This window comes from Gobio gobio (assembly GCF_949357685.1).
Source record: "Gobio gobio genome assembly, chromosome: 15".
NCBI lineage: Eukaryota > Metazoa > Chordata > Actinopteri > Cypriniformes > Gobionidae > Gobio > Gobio gobio.
In genome coordinates, this window is record NC_137108.1 from 37,607,048 (window position 1) to 37,630,852 (window position 23,805).

General features: G+C 37.3%; 2 protein-coding genes across 2 annotated transcripts; both read left to right on the forward strand.

Annotated features, from left to right (window-relative positions):
- Positions 1 to 10,771: 10,771 nt before the first annotated feature.
- LOC307139231 (protein FAM200C-like) lies at positions 10,772 to 12,340 on the forward strand (the record flags this gene model as incomplete). Its single annotated transcript, XM_079838121.1, has 1 exon — positions 10,772 to 12,340. The coding sequence occupies one exon, from the start codon at positions 10,772 to 10,774 to the stop codon at positions 12,338 to 12,340; it is 1,569 nt and encodes a 522-aa protein (XP_079694247.1).
- A 4,102-nt stretch (positions 12,341 to 16,442) lies between these two features.
- On the forward strand, positions 16,443 to 21,272 carry LOC307138469 (uncharacterized protein). The gene is made up of 2 exons (XM_079836784.1): positions 16,443 to 16,534; positions 19,815 to 21,272. The coding sequence occupies exon 2, from the start codon at positions 19,828 to 19,830 to the stop codon at positions 20,362 to 20,364; it is 537 nt and encodes a 178-aa protein (XP_079692910.1). The 5' UTR covers positions 16,443 to 16,534; positions 19,815 to 19,827; the 3' UTR covers positions 20,365 to 21,272.
- Positions 21,273 to 23,805: the final 2,533 nt, after the last annotated feature.

The following is a 23,805-nucleotide window of genomic DNA, read 5'->3' on the forward strand; positions in this document are numbered from 1 at the left end:
ATTGTATTAAAATAAAGAAATAAGAGTAACATCGGACAGCATAACAAAGTAAAAGTACAGTTTTTTCATTAGAAATGTACTCAAGTTAAAGTAAAAGTACCCACATTTAAATCTACTTTTAAAAGTAAAATTTCCCTCCAAAAAATTCTCAGGTAAATGTACCCACTTCTGCTCATATTTTAGTGCAGTGGTTCTCAACTAGTTTTGCTTCAGGACCCATCAACATACATTGGACTTCAACTAGCGTTCAAACACCAACATCATACAAAAACAAGCAAAAATGTCCTTAAAATCAAACATTGAAATATATGAATTACATATGCCCAACAAAGGTTAAATGTGGGTTAAAAAGCTTAAAAGCTCAAAAGCTTAAAAGCTCATTTCAATTATCATACAGTGACAATGTGTGCAGATCAGTTATTTAGTTGATGTATTTCATTTAGTTTAGTAATTACATTTATTTGGATATTTAGTTGAAAATTTTGTCCAAAAAAGCACTGATTGGAATGAAAAGTTCTGTGGCTTATCTACTGACAATGTGCAAATTAGAGAACACAGACGCAGCAGCTCATTTCAAATAATGACCAAGGCAGTCTACCTAGATCAACAAAAATTAGCGTAGGGTCGCAGAGATTTTAAAATAACATGGCTTGGTAATCGATATGTACGGTTAATGTCTTCCTCTGGCATTCTAAGTAAATTAAAACGAGTGGAGAAAATTCTCTCCTCTCTGTTCTCTGCGATGCCTCTTCCTAGCAGCAACTATTACAGCCAAGTCAAGCGCAAAATGGACGTAATTTTTTTGGCCGTTAAATCATGCCGCAAATACCAGAAAATGTACTTACACAAACCTTAAGGCACCCACACTACACAATAATCTGGCATGTTTTGGGCACAATTCTCTCCTTCGTACAAAAGGTAAAGTCCCGATTATCTTAATGGTTCTACAGATTATCTTAGATTTTCCTGTGGTGTGAAGTGTATTAAAGGTGCACTATGTAACATTTTTTCAGTAAACTATCCAAAAACCACTAGGCCAGTGTTATATATTTTGTTCAGTTGAGTACTTACAATATCCCAAATGTTTCCAACTATTTGTAAATCGTGAGAAATTGTTATTTTAACCAAGGAACCAGGACATGTGAGGGAGTCGCCTGTCGATTATGTCATATCTGCGTTACCCTCGGTTTCCGGTTTTATTCTGCAGAAACGCTTTACTCTTACTGCAGTGTGCAACAAGTGTCATAGCAGCCGCTGAGCGAATGCACAGAGTAACGTCATAACATTTTCAACACACTCAGATGTATCTAATATGATAATCAGACCTGCGTTACCTCATACTCATGAGCAGAAAAGTGGAAGTGGCACCATCGACTGTGTCATAATAAAAGTCCCGCTGCTTGCAAGGCATGTGTTGCCTTCATCTTATTAACAATCGCTCCAGCGGCCTTGTTCAGCTCCACAACACTCGGTCCTGATCTGCTTCTCACTACAGTAACGTTAATAATCGGATCCATGAACATGATTTCTGCCCGAGTCCTATCCCGATTCTTTAACCGGCTGTGAGGTGAAGACCACATGTCCCAAGATTCTGTGCTCAAACGTGGCGCCATCAAATTAGGCCTTTGTTTTGAACAGGTGACCTCTAATGGATGGAAAAGTTACATAGTGCACCTTTAAGAGTGATTGAATCTGCTTGGAAGAACGTTGGGGCTGCACCGATCTCAAATCGTAAATATCCAACATATTGAATATTTACAATCAGAAATCCTGTTGTGTGGGGGGAACCCCGAAAACAAATACGCACGCACTCTGTAGATTGTCAAGCGGAACAAAACGATACCTAATCAGAAAATGAGCTGACGGAAGACGGAAGCACAACATGACCTTTTTCATTTTTTCCCGCTTTTCAAATTTTCTGTAAAAAGCCGTCCAAATGGTTATCGCCATTTCTTCTTGTCCGTCGTCCGCCATGTTTGTTTACTCTAAAGTCACGCTTGATCACATAAGATTTTGCAAGATTTCCTGTGTTCACAGTCGGGACTCTGGTTGTTTGTGAATGGTGTCTTTGTCGCATCACAGCACTCCACATACTATAGGAACTAAAACTGTTACATCTATATTTTTTGTATTGTTGTGTTTGTGGTCTCTCACATTTTGAAAACCAAAAAAATATTAAAATCTTTTAGTGTGGGCCACATTAAGTATTTAAATACTCTCCTCCCATAAATTTTGCATCTGAAAGTGAACAAATGCAATAAGGTCAGCCTTTTCATGACTAATTTCTCACTGTGTGTCTTTAGTAAATCCTGACATCATTTTTAAGTGTGGGCCACCATTTAGTGAGCAAACAGCAGAACAACAGTGAACGGTGAACAGTAGATATATAGTCTACGTCAATGTTTCTCAACTGGTGGGTTGCAAAACCGTTTTGAGTGAGTCGTATTGTGTGCAGTCAAAGAAACAACAACCTGTCCTCAGTGTCCGCCGTTATTGTGCTCGCATGCAAATGTGGCGCGCTGTACATCACTTCAAATAAAGCTCAAAAGAAACTACGAGCATGCAAAGTCGTAGTTCTGTCATCTATTAAGTATGAAATAACCAAAAATGTGATCGTGCTTAGGGCACCAACACGGTCGGCGGCGGGACCGGATAGCTATAGCTAACAATATAGCTAAGGTACAAGCTGATATGTAATTTTTTAATGCACAAATAAATGTGAGCACTGTGCACTAGAAGATAGGCGCTAATTTTGCTTTAACTTGTAAAGTATACAAACAACAATGGATTATATTTAAATGCATAAAATAAAATGTTGACTTCCGTCCATATTCACATTCTTGCACATGGGGATTCAATAGAGAGCACACTTTTTTCCTTTATTGAGTTTCATTTTTGATAGAATTTATTTTGACAACTAATATAAAAAGTTAAACATTCAGTCTTTACTTTTTCGGTTGCAAGGTTTAGAAACAGTCCTTAGTCTAACTCAGAATTGTTAGAGTTCATTGATTATATAAAATTCAGTGAAGATTGAATCATTTCAATCCTTCCTTGGACCACTTTTGATGGATACTGACCACTGCAGACCGGGAACACCCCACAAGGGCTGCAGTTTTGGAGATGCTCTGACCCAGTCATCTAGCCATCACAATTTGTCCCTTGCCAAACTCGCTCTAATCCTTACGCTTGCCTATTTTTCCTGCTTCTAACTCATCAACTTTGAGGACAAAATGTTCACTTGCTGCCTAATATATTCCATGTGCTTCACCTGTCATGTTATGCCTGATCAGTGTTAATAACTTATAAAAGAAACCTCATATAAAGAAACCTCTCGACTCTTGATTGGTTTGATCTACAATTTCAAGTTTTCACAAACACTGAATGTAATTAACATTAACAACTATGTGTCACAGTTGGTGACCCAGGAACAGGCTGAAGACTCAGAAGATCACAATCAAACATAAACTTTAATCTTAACTTCACAAGAACATGCAGACAGGCAACAGAAACACAACCTTAAATAACAGTGACTAAGCCAAGACTGAGTGAACAAGAGGAACTTAAATAGTGAACACAAACAAGATAATTAAAGAGACAGCTAAACTAAATGAACTCATAATGACAGTGACCATGGAAATAAGGAGTGGCGGGAAACTGAACAAAGTAACAAATCAAACACAAGCAAAACAGACTGAACATGTGACACTATGTTAGAAAGATTATAGTATTTACTAAACCATTCGAAACCGTCCACACTTAAATAATCAGTTACTATATCACATCCTTGCGGATGAGTTTGCTTTGATTAAGCCATATTCAGTAGAATGAAACATTTGCACGTTGTAATATGGCTTTGATTTGTATACACCTTGAGGTAACATACACATTAGAGCTAAAAGGCACATTAGATGACTTGGTGTTTGATGATTGAGTTTAACAACAATCATCCCCAATATGGAAAAAATTTTACCCCAGCCACAATATTTCACTAATCATAAAAATGTCCAGGCTATAAAATCACCATTACACACCATTTGCTATTACCAACCTCAAGTCTCACCAGTTTTATTCATGTTGACGGGTGACTACGAAATGAATTAATGCAGCAGATTTCATTTTCATCAGACAACTGGCAGTTACATAATGAATTTTGAGTCTTAGTGCCAATTCATAATAAAGATAGGAATACTCATGAGTATCATGAATATCACAAAAAAAATTAGCACTAGAGTTCTTATGGTTAACTCCTTTATCCACTGTAATAAATTTCCTCTTAAAGAAATATTAAAATACCATGGAGATCTACTTAAGCCATCAGAACAAAGTGCTCAGAAAATCCCCAGCATTCAAACAGCCATTTCAAATGACCCCATGATGACACTTGAGTGGAAATTAATTGGGAAACGTTAGTGGGAAAATGATTGAATGTATAACTGGCATGAAATTCTAAATTCAACAATATTCCATCTCACATATAACATTTAAAATACTGCCTAATCATGTGTGCATTATGAGAACAAAAATATATAACTGCACGGTGGATTTCTAATAGGCTTATTGTGAATAAATTAAAGCTGCAATGGCTAATCAATAAAAAAAGATAATCAAAATAATCAACAACAAATTTCAATATTTGGGTCACTGCGCTATGCATGGAGAAATATCACTATAGTAATGGTTATGGAACACTGTCTCAGTGAACACTACAAACTATATTGCTTGATCTTAAAAATAGAGTAAATATGCATCATATTTCCTAAATAATTTAAAGTATTAAAAGTATTATTTTTAGGAGTATTATCTGTATCGGGGTTATTATAGTTAACTAAAACTAAAGCTAAAACCATTTAAAACTTGAAATAAAATAAACTTTAACTGAAATAAAAAATATTTCTCATTTTCATTTAGTTTAATTTGATGTATTAAAATGACTAAAAGTACTACCGAAATAAACAAAATATAAACTATACATATAATAAACTGGGGCCTCAGTCCATTCACGATCGCATGGGGGAAAGTGGGAGGGTCTTCCGGTTGCTAAGGATAGCCCTGACCTAAGCAAACATTTCATTTTAAAAAGTTGTGGAGACACATAGATCCTAGATTCAAATCCTCATATCATTGTTCTCAGGTCGGCTCGGCATCTTTCCAGGTGGGTGAGCCAAAAAGCAAGTCCCACAGGGTTTTTTATTCTACTCCTAAAACTCCTTGTTATTCAAGCTCCCATGGCCAAATGTGGTCAAAATGTGTAGTGTTTTTACACTGACCTCTACAAGGGTAGGGTTGTAGCATTTATGTGATCAGTCATCATCCCTGCCCTGTCCTTGTGCCCTTCCATTTGTGTCCCATCTTCTGTGCCAATCATCTTTCCATTAGTATTCATTTATCTCTTTATAGCTTACTCCCTCTTGGCCCCAGGGAGGTCTCGCTCCCATCTTTCTCCCATTGTTTTTTATCTGCCCACATCGACATGCTTGGCAACCTTCCACTCCGCCACATCTCTCTCTCTCTCACAAACACACACTAAAAGCCTATCAATTAATGGTCTGCTGGCACAGGGACGCACAAACACGGAGAGATACACTCCCACCATATAAAGGAATATAATTGGCATGTGTCATCCATATACTTTATTTATTTATTTATTTTGCTGTGACTTGATTTAGCTAACATGTGTTTACCGGCTTGATATGCTTTAATTGTTATTTGCCAAATGGCACAGATATTCCTTTGATTACACAGATGACAAGATTGTTCTTCAAATGATAGGGTTTTTTTTGTGGCGGCATCCTAGCCTGTAGCACGGTTTGATGAATAGAAATCACATGCCGATTTGAACCCTCATTTGAATTAAATGATTGCAAAACATACTTTTCGTACCTAAAAACGCTGCCGTGTGACAATTATGTTTTTTTGATCATTGTTTTTTTGATTCTTTGATTTTGAGTTTCCAGATGATTGTTTTTGGGCAGCGCACCTGGCTTCATTTAAACGAATCAAAGCTTCTTGTTGTCTAAGTTCATTTTCTGTCAAAATAGCCGTCATAAGGAACAACACTTTTTTCCAATCTGCAAGTGACAGCCTTATGAAGGGTTCTGCTTAAGTAGAAAGAAAGTGAAGAAGAAGAATAGAAGGACAATTAAACAGATCACATTGAATATGCAAACCATGGAACTGAGACACAGAAGGTTGCTGGTTCGATCCCAGCGGTCACCACTAGTGTGTCCTTGAGCAAGACACTTTACTCCATGTTGCTCCAGGGGATTGTCCCTGTAATAAAGTGCACTGTAAGTCGCTTTGGATAAAAGCGTCTGCCAAATGAATAAATGTAAATGTAAATGTAGGCAGGAGTTTGTACAAGAAATTACAAGCCACTTGATGTTCATAGGTGACAACACTTCACATGTCGTGTACATACACAAAATTAGGATGGCTGTGTATATACACATGGCTGTGTATACCATTTCTTTAATATTATACTACTTATACTTTAATCTAAGATATTAGCCATACCACTCACCCCTAATTTGCCAGGTAGAAGATATTTCCTGTCACAAAATGGCACATAGTGGCAGTCATAATGCACTTTCAATTTGTTGGCAAAATATTGTCAATTGGAGCGTATGGCTTGTTTAGTTATGATGTTAGGGGTCATACATACAAGTTTCTTTGGTTTTTCAAACACAATCTCATGCCAATCCGTAACTATGTTACATTTTGGCAAATTGGTGGCTAATGCGTATAAATGTCCGGGTTCCTACGCAGTTTGGAAAAGTATGGGATTTGATTTGAGTAATTTCCAAGTCTGTATAAGTATGGAAAAATATTTGCGTTTCCAGACTATTGCCCCTATTCAGTTTTCTTAAATATAAAATTAAGAGTTTCTAAAACTTTTGCGTACAAGCATAGTGATTTCATAGCAAAAGTTTAGTGAGATTTACCATAAGCGAGTCTCTTTTGAACTTTTTCCAGAAGAATGTTTACTCTTGAAAAGTTAAACCAGCAACAGACATTGTCAGACATCAACAAACGATCATCTAAATCAAACTGTACTTTGTTGTTTGGTGGTCATGCTACATCAAACCACATTTACAGTATCAAAATGATGTGTCAGAGGTGAATAGAAGGTTATCAAACATTAGGTTTCTTCTCATCATGCAAGCATCATTATTGTTATCACTTTGAGAAAACCAATGGGGGAAAAAACGGTGGGAAATTACAGATGACTGTACTGTATACCTAATATCATGCTGAAAATAATGTTGTATGAACCATTTATGTTAAATATGGTCGGAAAAAATATCTAGAGAGGTTTGGAAATTTGAGTCTGGAAAAGTATGGAATTTTGAAATGGGAAATGTGCAAGAATTGTACGATCCTATTAGTCTCTTTTCACATGATTTACTTACTCCTCAGTCCCCACAGTTTAAGGGGGGACCTTCATGCTTACTTTTTTTTCTTAAAATAAGTTTTCATACTAATCACAATACAAATTCATGCGAAATCGACACCTGGCGAATAGGTTTTCTCATGAGATAGGGTTGGTTTATCTGTGCTTTTTCCAATTTTTATCCATGTACACATGCTAGACACTTTTGCCCTTCTGACATGTTTCTTCTGACATGTATTTTCAGATTAGAAAATCGCACATACACTCTTGATAGTCACTAGCTATGTTTCCATCACCCTGTTTTTATGTGCATTGTGATGTATCACATCAGAAATGAGTAATGGAAATGTCAAATTTCGTAAAAAAAATCCTTTAATTCGTAAAAAAGTTTTTACGCTCGCTTGAGGTGGTTTTTAAAATATTTATTGTGAATAATGGGAGATGGAAACGCATTTTCAAAATAAATTCTGACGTAGTGAACGTTAAACCCACATGACTAATCGGCTGTTTCCACTGATGTCATTAATGTTGCATTTCAAATGTGGCCTTGACATTCTGAAATGTCGCAGCCAAAGGTTGTGAGTGAAATGTCTGGTCACTACGACCTCCCAAAAATCCTGCTGACATTGTCTTTCCTATATGTATAGGGCAAATTCCTTCTGGTCTGTTATTTGTCAGAAGCAACAATAGATCGAACCTGACCAAAACCTGAAAACACTCCAATGACTTCTATTTCATCTATTTTACCAATAATTATGAACCTGCAACCAAGAAAACCTAAAGTTATAAAAAAAACAAAAAGTGAGCCAAAACCAAAGCACAGCTTAGGGACAATGCATTATACCAATTAAATCGAGTTTGCCTAGGACCCCAAAACAATTGTTGGTTTAAAGAATTTCGAATGGAATGAAAAATGGCATCTGAACTACACCAATGTTCAAATGTTTGAAAGAAATTAATGCTTTTATTGAGTAAGGACACATTCAATTCAAAATTAAAATCAAAAGTGAGAGTAAAGACATTTATAATGTTACAAAAGATTTCTATTTCAGATATATACTGTTCTTTTGAACTTTCTATTCATCAAAGAACCCTGAAAAAAAATGTAGGCAGATTAATGAAAAGAAGAAATTATCATTTTAAATCAGAATATTAGAATGATTTCTGAAGTATAATGTGACACTGAAGACTGGAATGGCTAAATAAATGGAATTGCTAACATATCTTACTTCACAAAATCTAGATCTTGACCTGAACCCATGCTGAAACTCGACACGTTTCCCTAGTCTCTCGTCTCCGCACTTACATATCTACATCCAAGACATGTTCCATAAATATTCTACGCAGAACCACCTACAAGCACTCTCCATCTGCTCAAGCAAGCACACATCAGACATGTAATATGATGATGCCAGATTCATTATATGTGACTACATGTAAGAGTGATTACACGTGGCTTCTGCTGTGGGTTTGATGGAGGTCCGTTTCATTGGGGAGAAACACAGTGTAAATCGAGTGTGCAGAGCAATTTAAAAAGTGCCTTCTCGTGCAGGCTGACACTGCAGTGAGAGGATAAAATATAAAGCGGACCCTGGAGCGCTTGGCAGCACTGCGATAGAAGTGTCAAACACGCTTATGAGAGAGTTTTTACTGCCTCTCTAGCCCCCGCAGTCAATGCAGACAGACACTAAAGGATCCACCAGCTTGTGTTCCTATTGTGCCTCAGTGGGACTCGGCTGTCAATTCATCAGAGATATAAATATATATACATTCACAAAAGTGCATCAAGAAGTGGCCTCTGCTCAGTCTTCCGTGGGTTCGTCAGATGAAGGCATAGCTGGTTGGAAACACATTAGGGGGCTGAGTGCACAACATACATCTTCCTAATATCCCTTCATTATGTTGCATCTAACTCTTTAACTCCATGGTGATCTAAACTAACTTTTGTATTCCCTGCTAACTAAGTGCTAACCAGCTGTTTCAAATAATGGAGAAGCCCTAACACCCACACCTTTTTTAAGTTTAAGCCTAAAAATCTGCACTTCTTGATTTATTAGTTAAAATTATTTGTTTTTAAAGGAGATCAAAAATGTTAAAAAGTATCCACAAAATATTGAATTAAATTATTATATATGAGACTATTTTCAAAAAACACAACAAAGCCACATTTCTATTAGAGGTCTGCTTTTTTTGACATTTTCAACTTGCTTTAGTGTGTGATGTTGCTGTTTGAGCATGAAAAAGGTCAAAGGAGTTACAAAACACAAAGTCCACTCCAACTGGAGTTATTCTTATCAGCAAGCACTGTTTCTGAACTCTCTGAAACGCCTAGATTGTAGTCTTGACTTCCGGGAACGTATACAATATTCCTCATTTAAATAATTCCTGCCCAAGGCAAAAGCAACAAAAAAAAAGGGCGAGGCCTGGTGGAGTTGTTTGAACTTACGGTTATGGTAAGGGCCATAATATTTCAGAAATGACCAGTCACAAGCAAACCAATCAGAGCACATTGCACTTTTCGGAAGGATGGGCTTCATAGAGACTGGAACTAGACAGGGGTGCGTTTTCCTGTACAACGACATTACTCACTGCTTAACAACCATAGGACGTTGCATCATTGAAGAAATCAACTAGCTAGTCGCGACTGTTTCCCGAAATCGTATTGTCGCAAATCTGAAGTTCAACCAAGTTGGTTGATGATGTCACGCAGGTGGTGGAGTAATAACTTTTAATGAATTAGTGTGAGATCAAATTCATGCTATATTTTTTGCTATAAATTATGGACATGGCATCTGAGGACTAATTCGTATTTTTCTCAGTTATTTTTGCTTTATTTCCAGATTCAATCATAGGCTCGTTCTTACGTACTAGAGCACGAACGCACATGTGCACTCTTCAAAAAAGGTGCTTTATATCTCTTGATAAACTAAAAGAAATAAATTTCATTTGTATTTATTTGAAATAAAATGTATAGATGTATATATAGATTTATATAGATGTATAAAATGTATAGATAGTACTAAATGTCACTATATTTGCTCAAGATAAGGATTTATTAAGGCCACGTGTCATGCAAACAAGAAACTATGCTTCTAACCCAGTGGTTCTTAACCTGGGTTCGATCGAACCCCATGGGTTCGGTGAGTCAGTCTCAGGGGTTCGGCGGAGGTCCGACTCATATGATTCGTTATGACATGCCCCGCTTGGCCATCATTGGACTTGTGACTGTCGTGATGGTACGTTGTGTGATTTCTTTCTTAATATTTGAATCCCTTCATACTAACTATGTCGAGCAAAAAAAGAAAGTGGTCGGACGAATCTGTACAATATGGATTCACATGTATAACGGAACGTAATAGGAGTCAGCGTCCTAACTGCATGATTTGCAATGCCAAGTTGAGCAATTCTAGTCTAGCACAGGCAAAACTAAGGGAACACTTCCTTAAGCTGCATGGAGATGGAAAATACAAGAACACAGCGCTCGCTGAATTCAAGGTGAAGAGAGCCAGATTCGATGAAAAGGCTACTCTGCCTGTTCTCGGCTTTGTACCCACCAACAAACCGATCCTCACAGCATTGTACGAAGTTGCTTACCTGATCGCAAAGCAGGGCAAACCACACACCATTGGTGAAACACTCATAAAACCAGCTGTATTGAAGATAGCGAATATCATGCTGGGAAAAGCGGCTGAAAGTAACTTATCCCAAATTCCTCTTTCAAATGACACCATCAGTGACAGAATAGAGGATATGAGCAAAGACATCTTGGCTCAAGTAGTTGCAGATCTGATTTCAAGCCCGGCAAAATTCAGCCTCCAACTCGACGAGACCACAGACGTTTCCAGTCTAAGCCAGCTTGCTGTATTCGTGCGCTATGTGAAAGACAACGTGATAAAGGAAGATTTTTTATTTTGTAAGCCTCTTACAACAACAACTAAGGCAGCCGATGTGAAGAAACTTGTGGATGACTTCTTCAGAGACAACAATCTTTCATTGGATATGGTTTCTGCAGTTTGTTCGGTCGGAGCTCTAGTCATGCTGGGAAGAAAGTCTGGTTTTGGTGCGCTAGTGAAAGCCGATGCACCCCACAACATTGTTACGCATTGTATTCTGCACAGACATGCGTTGGCATCAAAAACCTTGCCTCCAAAACTGGCAGAAGTATCAAAAATTGTAGTGGAATGCGTGAACTATGTGCAAACTAGTGCTCTGAGGCATCGCATCTTCAGTGAGCTGTGTAAAGAAATGGGCTCTGAATTCGAGGTACTTCTGTACCATTCTAACGTTCGGTGGTTATCCAGAGGACAGGTGCTGAATCGTGTTTTTGCCATGCGTGTGGAATTAGCCCTGTTTTTGCAAGAGCACCAACATTGTTATGCAGATTGCTTCAAAAATTCTGAGTTCATTCTCATTTTAGCATTCATGGCTGATATCTTCGCAGCTCTCAATCATCTCAATCAGCAGATGCAGGGCGGTGGATTCAACGTCATCGAAGCGGAAGAAAACCTGAAGGCTTTTAAAAAAAAGCTGCCGTTATGGAAACGACGAACAGAGAACGATAACTTCGCAAACTTTCCCCTGCTGGACGACTGTGTAAGTAAGATCGAAGATGTATCTGGAATCGGAGACATTTCTGTTCGCGCGGAACTGAAGCAAGCAATTGCCACGCACTTGGATGAGCTTGCAAAGTCTCTCGACAGATACTTCCCTACAAGAGAGTCATATCCAGCATGGGTGAGACAGCCGTTCACGTTTAGTGTTGAGACAACAGATGTCAATGATGAATACCTCGACGAAATCATTGAAATTCAGCAGAGCCAGGTTCAACAGCAACTCTTCAGAACAACAACGCTCTCAACGTTTTGGTGTCAACAAATGGTAACGTACCCTGTTATTGCTAAGAAAGCCCTGGAGATTTTCATACCGTTTGTTACAACATATCTTTGAGAGAAATCCCTTTCGAGGATGCTGGACATAAAAACGAAGAAAAGGAACAGACTTTGTTGCGAAAATGACATGAGAGTGGCACTTGCCAAGGTGAAGCCGCGCATTTCTGAACTGGTCTCTGAAAGGCAACAGCAGAAGTCACACTGATTTTTCAGTCACACTGATTTTGATCTGATTTTGATTGTATTTTTGTGTGAAAATCAGGTTTTGTTCATTGAACAATGTTGATGCAGGGTTCATTTTGTGCACCAGTAAAATATATACCTGTTACGCGCTCCTCCCTTCCATGCTCAAGTGGCCTAATGAGCTGATGAGTAGCACGTGGGGCAGCCTTATAAAAGTGGCTGTCTTCAGTGTCTCTCTCTCCTGACCAGAACATACCTTTTGTGTTTTGTTCATTCATCACTCTTCATTTGGTTTGTGTTGTCCTTTGATACACATTTGATTCTTTGATCCTGTTTTGATAATAAATTTCACATTTGTTATCATTTCAAACCGGTGTTGAGTGTTGCCTTTTTTAAGTTATGGCTTGAGCCATATGCCGTAACAATACCTATGTTTTGAATTTGAAAAAAATCATATTTTATTTTTCCAATTAAGAAGGGTTCGGCTCCATTAAAACAGGTCTGCTGTTTATGCTTTGTAATTGTAATGCATGTATTTCCTATTAAATATTCAAGTTTAATTACCATGCGTTATATTATTATTGAGTGAAAATAAGTCTATTTATACATATTTGTTTAAAGTATAGGCTAAATTAAAATAACGTTATTAACCGGTATTTTTTCATATCAAACCGTTTTCGGAACAGTAATGTTTATTGAGGAATGCAAAAACGGAAACGTTAAAATATCGATTCTGCTCGGAGTGAACCGATTGATATTTTTTTCCGTTTTTAAGCCCTGGTTGCAATCACACAAGTTTGCGATGTTTGCAAATTTTTGTTGGAACGATGGTTTTGGGAAACACAGACTCGTTGAACTATGTAACGATGCTTTTGAGAAACGCACCCCCAGAGCATTACTGACAGAATTGGGAGATAATGTCCAATCACCTAAAAAAAAAATGTGTTCATAGAAGAACATGACATTAGGGTGGTTTTTGAGATTTTAAATAATCTATGAATTATAATATATTTCACACTTAAACATGCATAGACCTTATTTACAGCAGCGCCATCTTTAATTTTTAAAGCAAGGTTGCAGTCTGTAACTTTTTTTGCTTAAAAATTAAATTATCCAAAACCAATTTTTAAGCAAGTACATAACCAGCCAGTATTCAAAACAATCTCCTTACCTTAGCCCGATTCACAATGGCTTGTAATAATGTGCTATAATTTGAGTGGTACTGGTAGCTTTCCGCGGGAAATACAAGCTTCCGCCGTTCGTCTTTGTATCATTATGTCACGTCTGTATCATAGAACTTTAAAAAATATGGACGACGCGACTTCATTGACTTCCGCTGACCAGAGTTGAAGCTTTCGGAGGCCGCACACGCCGCTGAAATCTTGGGACCGAGTCTGCGCAGTAGCGATCTCGGGACCGGAGTTGCGCAGTAGAGAGCAGGAAGTAGAGGCTCGATTATCAAAAGCCCGCCCACACTCTCACAGATGCAGAACAATTCATTATGTTGGTGTGAAATAAACAGTTATAGAAATGTAGAAATTAAAGCTAAAGCTCCAATCTCCTCCCAAAAATCCAGAAAAAAAGTCAGTTAGTGCCTTAGTGACAACTTCACTCAAAGAAGCCGTCAATCTCAGCTGTAAATCATGACGTCACACCCCCCGTTTTTATAGCATCTAACTAAAACTAAACTTATTTAAAAAACGAACACTTGAAATGAAATCATTGTGATAAAAACTGCCTAAAATGACAGAAACCATCTTTAGGAAAAAATTATTTGAAGTATAACGTAATTGTTTAGTGTGTCTCGCGTCCATTCTAATACATGGAGAGGTGGGGTTTAGGAGCTATACTGGGACCAACCACCGGGGGGCGATCGAGGCGCGGAGGCTTCAGTTTCTGAGAGGAGCACTACTATAGGAGTCCAGGCTAGTAGGCAATATCGCGTGTGTGGATGCTGCTGGTGGCAGATCCTTTGTGGCCTCTTCTTACAGCAGCTGGAATGCAGATGACAATCATCGTTGACAACTGTGCGTTGATAGACAACCCACACATACAACTCAAAACATTAGATGCACAACCCACGTAAAGAAGATAACTCTGCAAATAACTGCAATATCAGGATTCAAACAGAGATGGCGACAAAGAGGTAAAACTTACATACTGCAGCTTTTTGGATTGTTTTGCTGACGGAACACTGCAAAAATATCTTTCCAAGAAATTTCTGTGGACAAAAGAGCTCCAGACAACATGAGCTGTGGAAAATTATAAGTGATTTAGGAGCTTTATACAGCTTTTTACAGCGGATGCCATTAACCACACGGTACGTCTATCCCTCACAGCCTCGATTTCATACCTGTCATAGCCCTGCTCTGAATAAGGTCTATCAAATGCATTTTAAAGAGCTAATCCATGTGCCTGGATCGCAGTGATGGAGTGATGCTGTACAGCAGCAGTAAAGTACACTAGATCACGGTAGTCTGCTCTGCATCCCCCACAACAAGAACTTTTTATCATTACTTTATTTAATTAATGAGTTGGCCACTTAAACAATGTACACAAGTAAACAACAATGTTAGAGGGAAGTGCCTTTTTTTTTTTTTTTTTTGAGAATTTGCCCCAGAGTTTGTATTCCAGCAAGTCGTTTCAGTAGGGCTCAGTTGGTTAACTTCAGGTCACACTCGGCATGGAATGGAAGAAACTGATCTTTATACTCAGTGCAGCTCTAGATGGCTTATAACACCCAGAGGCAGGGGGAACTAATATGGTGTGACCCTAAAGTCGTGTATACATACACCAGAGGAATTAAAGAAACTACCCAACAGCAAGCAGCCACGTTGCCAGGGAGATTAGCCCAGCAAGCTTTTATGCGCGCATCAATGTAAGCAGGAAGATGGCAAAATAAATAAATAAATGCTGCAAAATGGAACATTATTTGGTGTTAAATCTGTAGAAATGAAATGCTAATGCCTGCTCTCTCTCTCTCTCTCTCTCTTCTCTCTCGCTCTCTGCTGTCTCTTTTTTATTCATACCTTCCTCTAAAAGCTGGGCTTGTTTTCCATGCTGGGATCATTTAAAAGTATAATCTATTTGTAACGAAGTTGGGAAGCTCTGATATGACACTGTGAGTTGGAATGAGCGACCAGTGAAGAGAAAAGCCACATTTCTGTTTTACATAAAATGTGTACAGGAAAGTAACTGTCGCTTTCTGTCCACCTAAGGCATGTTAATTGGTGGTGAAATGTGGTGAAAGTGAAGGGAAAGAGAGGAATATGCTATTTATGTCATAAACATATAATCTGTACGGCAAAATGTTGTTGAAAATAACATGCTGTAATATAAAAGACACTCAGCTTTTGAATAGTTTGTTTACCCAAGAATGCATATAAAAGGCACATTAGCTGGACCTTTTTGGGGGGGAAACACAATGTTATTGAGCTACAATTTATGATACCGTTGTTGTCCAATTTTATAGCTAATTTGAAAAATGTTATGGACATTTCACTCTTCCAAGCAGATTTCAAGAGTTGTACTTGCATGCCTATTACCTACACAGAAAATAGCTGCCTGGGGGGGGTTTCCGAAAAAGCCACAAGTGAACTGAATTGCCTAAAGGGAGTTTAGACATAATCTGTAAACAGAAACTGTACTTTCCACCTAGAGATATTCTCTGAGAAAAATCTCAAAGCACAGATCCTGTAGGTTATCACATGCCATATTTGCTTTTCTCTAGGGAAGAAGAAATGTGTTTTTTCTCTTTTCACTCCCCACATTATGTGTTTTAATTTCACAGCTGTCATGTTTTGAACTAAATCAGAGCTGCTAGGATTACGATGAATGCATTTTGATAATTCATAATCCGGAACTGAGACCGGGCAACAGGGCAGAACGCATCTGTCATGTAGACTTCACATATTTAACCACTTCCTCTTAGATGGGTTGAGAAAATAAGTCAGAAAACGTAGCTCTCAAACAAAGGGCCCACATACTCTGAAAAGACTTGAGTTAGCCTCACAAACTATCCACAGCCTCCTCAAGACGTTCCACACCCACGTTCTGCTGAGTCATTCAGGTAAATGAACATGAATACGTCTTAATAGAGTATGCTATTTTAGCTGTTATTCTTTGTTTAAAAAAAGCTCTGCACAGGTTCCAAAAACTGTGAATGAGATGCAAGAAACACTCTGAGATGTAAAAGTGTCTGTTCCTGTTTAAGTTTAACAAGTTTCTGTCTAGATCTATAACAATACCAACAGGAAAAGCAGGTACAAGACATTCTCTTCATGCCAATATGATAAAAAAATATGTAGGGGTAAATTATTGTTGACAGTACTCTTTCTCAGATCATAGTGTGATTTTAAAACAAGTATTAAAGTCTGCAAGAAACAGAATTCGCAAATAATTATTTGCAAATAATATTATTTTCATATTATGATGATATATTTCAGAGTGAAACAGGATATTCAAAACTGCACATGCGGGATGCACCACATCATATGTCCGATGATATATACAGTATATATATATATATATATATATATATATATATATATATATATATATATATATATATAAAACGATCACGTGAAGTGAATAACGCTGATTATCTCTTTATCACCGCACCTGTTAGGGAGTGGGATATATTAGGCAGCAAGTGAACATTTTGTCCTCAAAGCTGATGTGTTAGAAGCAGGAAAAATGGGCAAGTGTAAGGATTTGAGTGAGTTTGACAAGGGCCAAATTGTGATGGCTAAATGACTGGGTCAGAGCATTTCCAAAACTGCAGCTCTTGTGGGGTGTTCCCGGTCTAAGGTGGTCTAAGGAAGGAACAGTGGTGAACCGGCGACAGGGTCATGGGTGGGCAGCCAAAGCTCATTGATGCACGTGGGGAGCGAAGGCTGGCTTGTGTGGTCCGATCAAACAGACGAGCTACTGGAGCTCAAATTGCTCAAGAAGTTAATGCTGGTTCTGATAAAAAAGGTGTCAGAATACACAGTGCGTCACAGTTTGTTGCATATGCTGAAAGTGGCAACACTGGGCACTTGAGCATCAGAACTGGACCACGGAGCAATGGAAGAAGGTGGTGTCACATATCTGTCTGTTTGTTTGGTCTTTCAGTGTGTTTTGATTTCTTTCACATGTTCTTAGTTTTCCCGCCACTTGTCTGTCACCATGGTTACCCTTCGTTATTAGTTAATTTTTTTCCCAGCTGTGTTCCATTAATTACCCTCGTTTGTTTGTTATTTAAGTTCCTCTTGTTCACTCAGTCTTTGTCCGGTCACTGTTATGATACATTGTGTTTACCCTGTCTGCATTGTATTTGGAAATTAAACACTGAGTATTTGATCTATCCTTCTGTCTTCGTCTTCCTGCCACAACACAACTGTGACAGGTGGCCTGGTCTGGCAGGGGTAAACATGGGCACCCTGACTGGTCTGCGGCTATGTAGCCCCTTACGCAACAAACTGCGATGCACTGTGTATTCTGACACCTTTCTATCAGAACCAGCATTAACCTCTTGAGCTTCTTGACTTCTTACATATAAATTAGCTTTGTTGCTTACAAGCTAATCTTTAAAAACACTAACAACGTGTCTACACTGAACGCGAGCAGCGTGACGCGACAAAAGGCAATATAACCCGTTATAATCAGTGATGTTGTCACTGGATGTGGCGCGATACGACACGACATAAATCCTGACAGTAAACTAATGCCTCGTTCTATTTATGACGTACCCCAAGCACTCGCGATTACGGATCGACCGATATGGATTTTTTAGTGCCGATGCCGATTTTTTTTCATCAGCCTTAGCCGATGACCGATACGGGCTGCCGATTTTCTTGAGCCCATATTTGGAGCCGATACTGCTTTTGCTCCCTCAATTTACATCATAAAAATGACACAATGATCATGATGATAACAATTTAAAATTTACAATTTAAAAAAGGAACATTTATTAAACTAAAAAAAACTTTATTTAACAAATAGTAAAAACAGGTGATGTAGAACAAGAAAAAAAAGAGTTCAGTGGTGAAAATAAATTCTGAAAATAAATATTTAAGCATAAATAAAATAATTACATTATTGCACACATTATCAACAAGCAAACAGCATAATAAAGTGTACGCTGACTGTACTACTTAATTTTAAAACTATTTACAACCTAGTCATTTAATGGTTACACTCTAAAAAATGCTGGGTTAAAAATAACCCAAGTTGGGTTGAATATGGACTAACCTAGCAATTGGGTTGTTTTGACCCAGCGGTTGGGTTAAATGTTTGCTTAAAACAACCCAATCGCTGGGTTAGTCCATTTTCAACCCAACTTGGGTTATTTTTAACCCAGCATTTTTAGAGTGTAGGTGCACTTAACTTAATCTCTTGTAGAGCAACACCAGCGGTTATTCAGGAAAAAATCTCCCAATGCTCCATGTGAAACTTCATTCTTTCGACCTTTTACCATTGTGTCAATTCTCAATTGATTTTGATTAATATGCGCGAGGGAGGGAGAGCAAGACAGTTTGAAGACGATGAGAGCTGTCCTGTGGACGCCTGTCTGTAAATAATGCAGGGAAAAAAAATATCGGCCAACGCAGCAGCCTTATATCGGCCGATGCCGTTACACGTAAAAATCGCAAATATCGGCCCGATATACCGGCCGGCCGATATAACGGTCTATCACTACTCACGATATTTCTCATAGTAAGTACAAATAGATTTGCAACTGTCGCTTTGTCACGTCCAGTGTAGACAGCTTCTAGCTGTTGTGGCACGACGCGTCAATGGTTGCGTCCGGTGTAGACACCGTGTAATAACGTAATAACTTTGTTAAATGTAATTTTTAGCAATCCACAAACTATATATTTATTTTTCATACTGTACTTTATAATGTTGTGCCTACATTTTATTTAGATAAAATAGTATAGAATCTTATTCTCTGCAATATTAGTGCATCCCTAAAAATTTATTTTTTTTATTTTTAGGAATTGGTTAAATCATAAAAATGTCTCTTTTTTAAATGCAGTTGGATGAGACCAGGAACCCAGCTAACAAAATATGTTCTAAACATTTTTGGCTAACATTCACATTAAGTCACGTTATTTCTGAACATTCAAAAATAATGTTTTGTTCTTTTGAGAACATTATAACTCTGACTGTTCTATTAACGTTACTGGAATAATGTTTGTTCGTAACTTTGAGATAACCTTGCCAAAGTTCCGAGAACGTTCCCTGTTAGCTGGGAATGTACATTAAGAAAGTAAATAAGGTGAATTGGGATTTCATGTTGACTAAGGCTTGTAGTAATTTTTTCCAGCTGTTTTGCTCTTAAATTAATCTCATTCTCCCTGCAGACTGCATACAGAAATGATCAAACATTTTATCCTTTTGCTTGCCATCTTGGTCATCGCCATTAAAACATTAAACACTGAAGAGGAGCTGAGGGAGACCGGGTTTGGATATCCACCACCCCGACACGGACTTGCTCTACTTAAGTGGTATGTGAAAAATTGCATTGACAATAACATGGTGGCTCTCTGTAATCCTGTGGCTGGAGAGTTTGGGTTCCATGTGTTTCATAACAGCGGGTCCCTGCTCCCTCCACTGAAGGACAAACGGACATATACGTACTTCACCATAGGAAACCTTCACTACCGGCACTCTGAGGATCTTCCCTATGAAGTGAGGAAATACTATGATCCACATAATAAAATGAGCAACATGGACAGAGTCATTGTGAAACTCGACATGAACAAGAACAAAATCGAGGAGATCTACATATCAGAGCATTATAATCCTCCCAGAACTTTTCAATTAGCATCCTCTCTCATCGATGACTTGCGATGGAATCAGAACTCATTGCAGAAGGTTTTCCCAATAATCTCTCAAAACATATTTACCTGAGATGTTCTATTACAAAAATAACTTTATATTACCCCATTAGCTTCCACTTTTTCCCCACAGCAGATGCCTTTTGCACTTTCAGATTTATTTAAACAACTTTCACTTCTTTTTTCTTCTATACTTGCCAATTTTATACCACTTCTCAATTTTCTTCTGTCCATCACATGCCACAAAACAATTTAGTAACTTCCTCCATGAAACTGAACCTGGCCTTTTAAGTTGAAGTGTGCAATTTTTTCTTCTAACCAAGCTTAATATGCATCCTGATCTCATAGTATTTATTCATAGGTAGGCTATATTCTTAGCATTTGCATGTACATTCTGTATGTTTAAATATACACTTAAATATACACTGAAAAATATAAGAATTTTTTTTTTTTGACAGCATCAAAGTATTTACATGAGCAGCTTTTAAAATTGTACAACTCCTTTACATTGTGTGTGTGGGGGGGGGGGGGCAGGGCTATACAACCACTTGGGCATGGGGACATTAAAATGTCTTAAAAATTGTATAATTTCTGCAATTCCATTTGGTGATGTAGTAGTAGAAAACTTACACTTTTCACCTTTAATTTGTTAATTCTAATGTAATTCAAATGATCAAAACCCCTCTTTGAAGAAGGGCTAAAGGGTTGCATTCATTAATTCTGTTCATTAATGCAAATGCAAGACATTTCCCTTCTACAAATTTAAAACAAAAGGAAGACCCCTGACAATAAAACATTATACAGCATTTTGCATAATGTAAACATCTGCCTATGTATATGCATGTGCCTGAAAGCAACAGATAGTGACCGATTAATGTAATGCTTACTAATGGAAAAAAGAAAGTGTTTTGTTATTGTGACATAATGTACTGTGACAGATGTAAATGCATCCAACCTGGCAATATTAAAGATCGTCACACCACACTTGAAGAAATGTTTAAAGTTTCTCATAATGTTACAAAGTGTTCCATTCGTTTTTTCAACTTTAGTCTAGCAGAACTACAAGTCATTTGCTAAAGAGCTGGATTAGCATTAAAATGTGAGTGGACAGTTGATATAAATCATGGGACAAAAGTGTGAACATGTCAAGAGTGGACATCCCAATAGTTTGCAAATCAAAGATTTGGATATTTGGGTGAAACTACATAACATGAACAAAGCATCACTGTTACCTAAAACCAGGAGTGTTTATGGACATGCCAGTCGGAATATATATTCTGAAATGTCTTTAGTGTCGATTAAATCTCATCACTGTCTAACATGATTCTGCAATTTTAAATAACTGGCCATAAGACAACTCCCAACAGTCTTCTTTTTAATAAGTCAAGAGATCTAATATTAACAACTGTCATAAACACACTACAGCCCATTTCTTTGGCAAAATCTTTATAGCACTACAGACTCTGAACAAATAACACGCCTAATTGCCTATGTATTCCATCGTGTTAAGATTAGACATTACGGTGTATCAATGCCTTCATTTGCATGAATATATTTATGAAAATATGTTTCTTCTAGCCCATTTATTTTACCACTTCACTATTTCCTTCTCTCCATCACATGCCACGAAACAAATTAGTAACTTCCTCCATGAAGTTGAACGTGGACTTTGAATCTGAGTGGGTTTAATGTTTACTGCAGTATTCAACAGTTGCTAACACAAGTATATTTTATTTTTATTATCTGTCTTATCAGTCATTCTGTTGCCCCCAAAACAAATTCCTCTTATGTGTAAACATGGCAATAAAGCTCTTTCCGATTATGAATTGGAGAAGACGCGAGTATGTGCGCCTAAACAATACATTTAATGTCCAGAAAACTATTAAATTCAACAATTGCCATATTATCCACCGAGAATAATGTTCAAGAATTTACCGCGGTATACAACGCTGTCATCATCCACTGTAATTTTCGAATTCCTTGTTGTGCCCGCCAATTCCATATTAACGTATCGATTGGATGCTAATTAATCCGGGGGCGTTCCCTCTAATGAATAATGTGATGATTCATAGTTTTCACGTGACGTCACATTATAGGAACGCCCACCTGGAGGACAAAACAAGGCTTTCCTCCATTGACCACCAGTCATGTTTTACCAGGTCTTTGAAAGTACTAATGTAGTAAGACAGTGATATTAAAAGACCAAATTCAATATAAACCTTATTGATGATGCATACTTTTTACAGGCAGGCACCCAGCTAACAAAAATTTGTTGTCAGAACGTTTTGTTAACATTCCCTTTAAGTTATCAAAACGTTATTTGGGAATGTTTTGAACACGTTCAAAACGTCCAGTTTTTTTAATGTATTAAGAACGTTTTTTGTGGGGTCTCTGCGAACGTTACAGGAACATTCCATTCAATTATTTTGAAAACATTACAAAAACGTTATTACGGAATGTTCTTTAAATGTTTCAAATGTGCGTTTTCTTCATGTATTAAGAACGTTTTTTCTTGGTTTATGTGAACGTTGCGGAAACATTCCATTCTATCATCTTGAAAACGTTATGAAAACGTTATTACGGAATGTTCTTTAAATGTTTAAAATGTCCAGTTTTTTTAATGTATTAAGAACGTTTTCCCTTGGTTTATGTGAACGTTACAGAAACATTCCATTCTATCATCTTGAAAACGTTATGCAAATGTTATTGGTTAACGTTCTTTAAATGTTTAAAATGTGCGTTTTCTTCATGTATTAAGAACGTTTTTTCTTGGTTTATGTGAACGTTACAGAAACATTCCATTCTATCATCTTGAAAACGTTATGAAAATGTTATTAGTTAATGTTCTTTAAATGTTTAAAATGTGCGTTTTCTTCATGTATTAAGAACGTTTTTTCTTGGTTTATGTGAATGTTACAGAAACATTCCATTCTATCATCTTGAAAACGTTATGAGAACGTTATTGGTTAATGTTCTATAGATGTTTAAAATGTGCGTTTTCTTCATGTATTAAGAACGTTTTTTCTTGGTTTATGTGAACGTTACAGAAACATTCCATTCTATCATCTTGAAAACGTTATGAGAACGTAATTGGTTAATGTTCTATAAATGTTTAAAATGTGCGTTTTCTTCATGTATTAAGAATGTTTTTTCTTGGTTTATGTGAACGTTACAGAAACATTCCATTCCATCATCTTGAAAACGTTATGAAAATGTTATTAGTTAATGTTCTTTAAGTGTTTAAAATGTGCGTTTTTTTTCCATGTATTAATGTGTTTTTCTAGGTTAATGTGAACGTTAAAGGAACATTAATTTCTGTCATCTTGAGAATGCAAGGAAAAACGTTTAACTTTCCTCCAAACACTGCCCTGGGAATTTTTTTTAAAAGAAATATCAATTCAAACAATAACATTTGATAAAACATTACTACTTATATTTGTCAACACCAAAAACTGTAAGACACTACACAAACATTTTTCATATTTTAATATATTTTCACATTTTATTTGTCAAC

What these genes read in the sequence shown, in the direction of transcription:
- LOC307138469 (XM_079836784.1), top strand. Translation starts at nt 19,828, where the DNA reads ATGATCAAACATTTTATCCTTTTGCTTGCCATCTTGGTCATCGCCATT.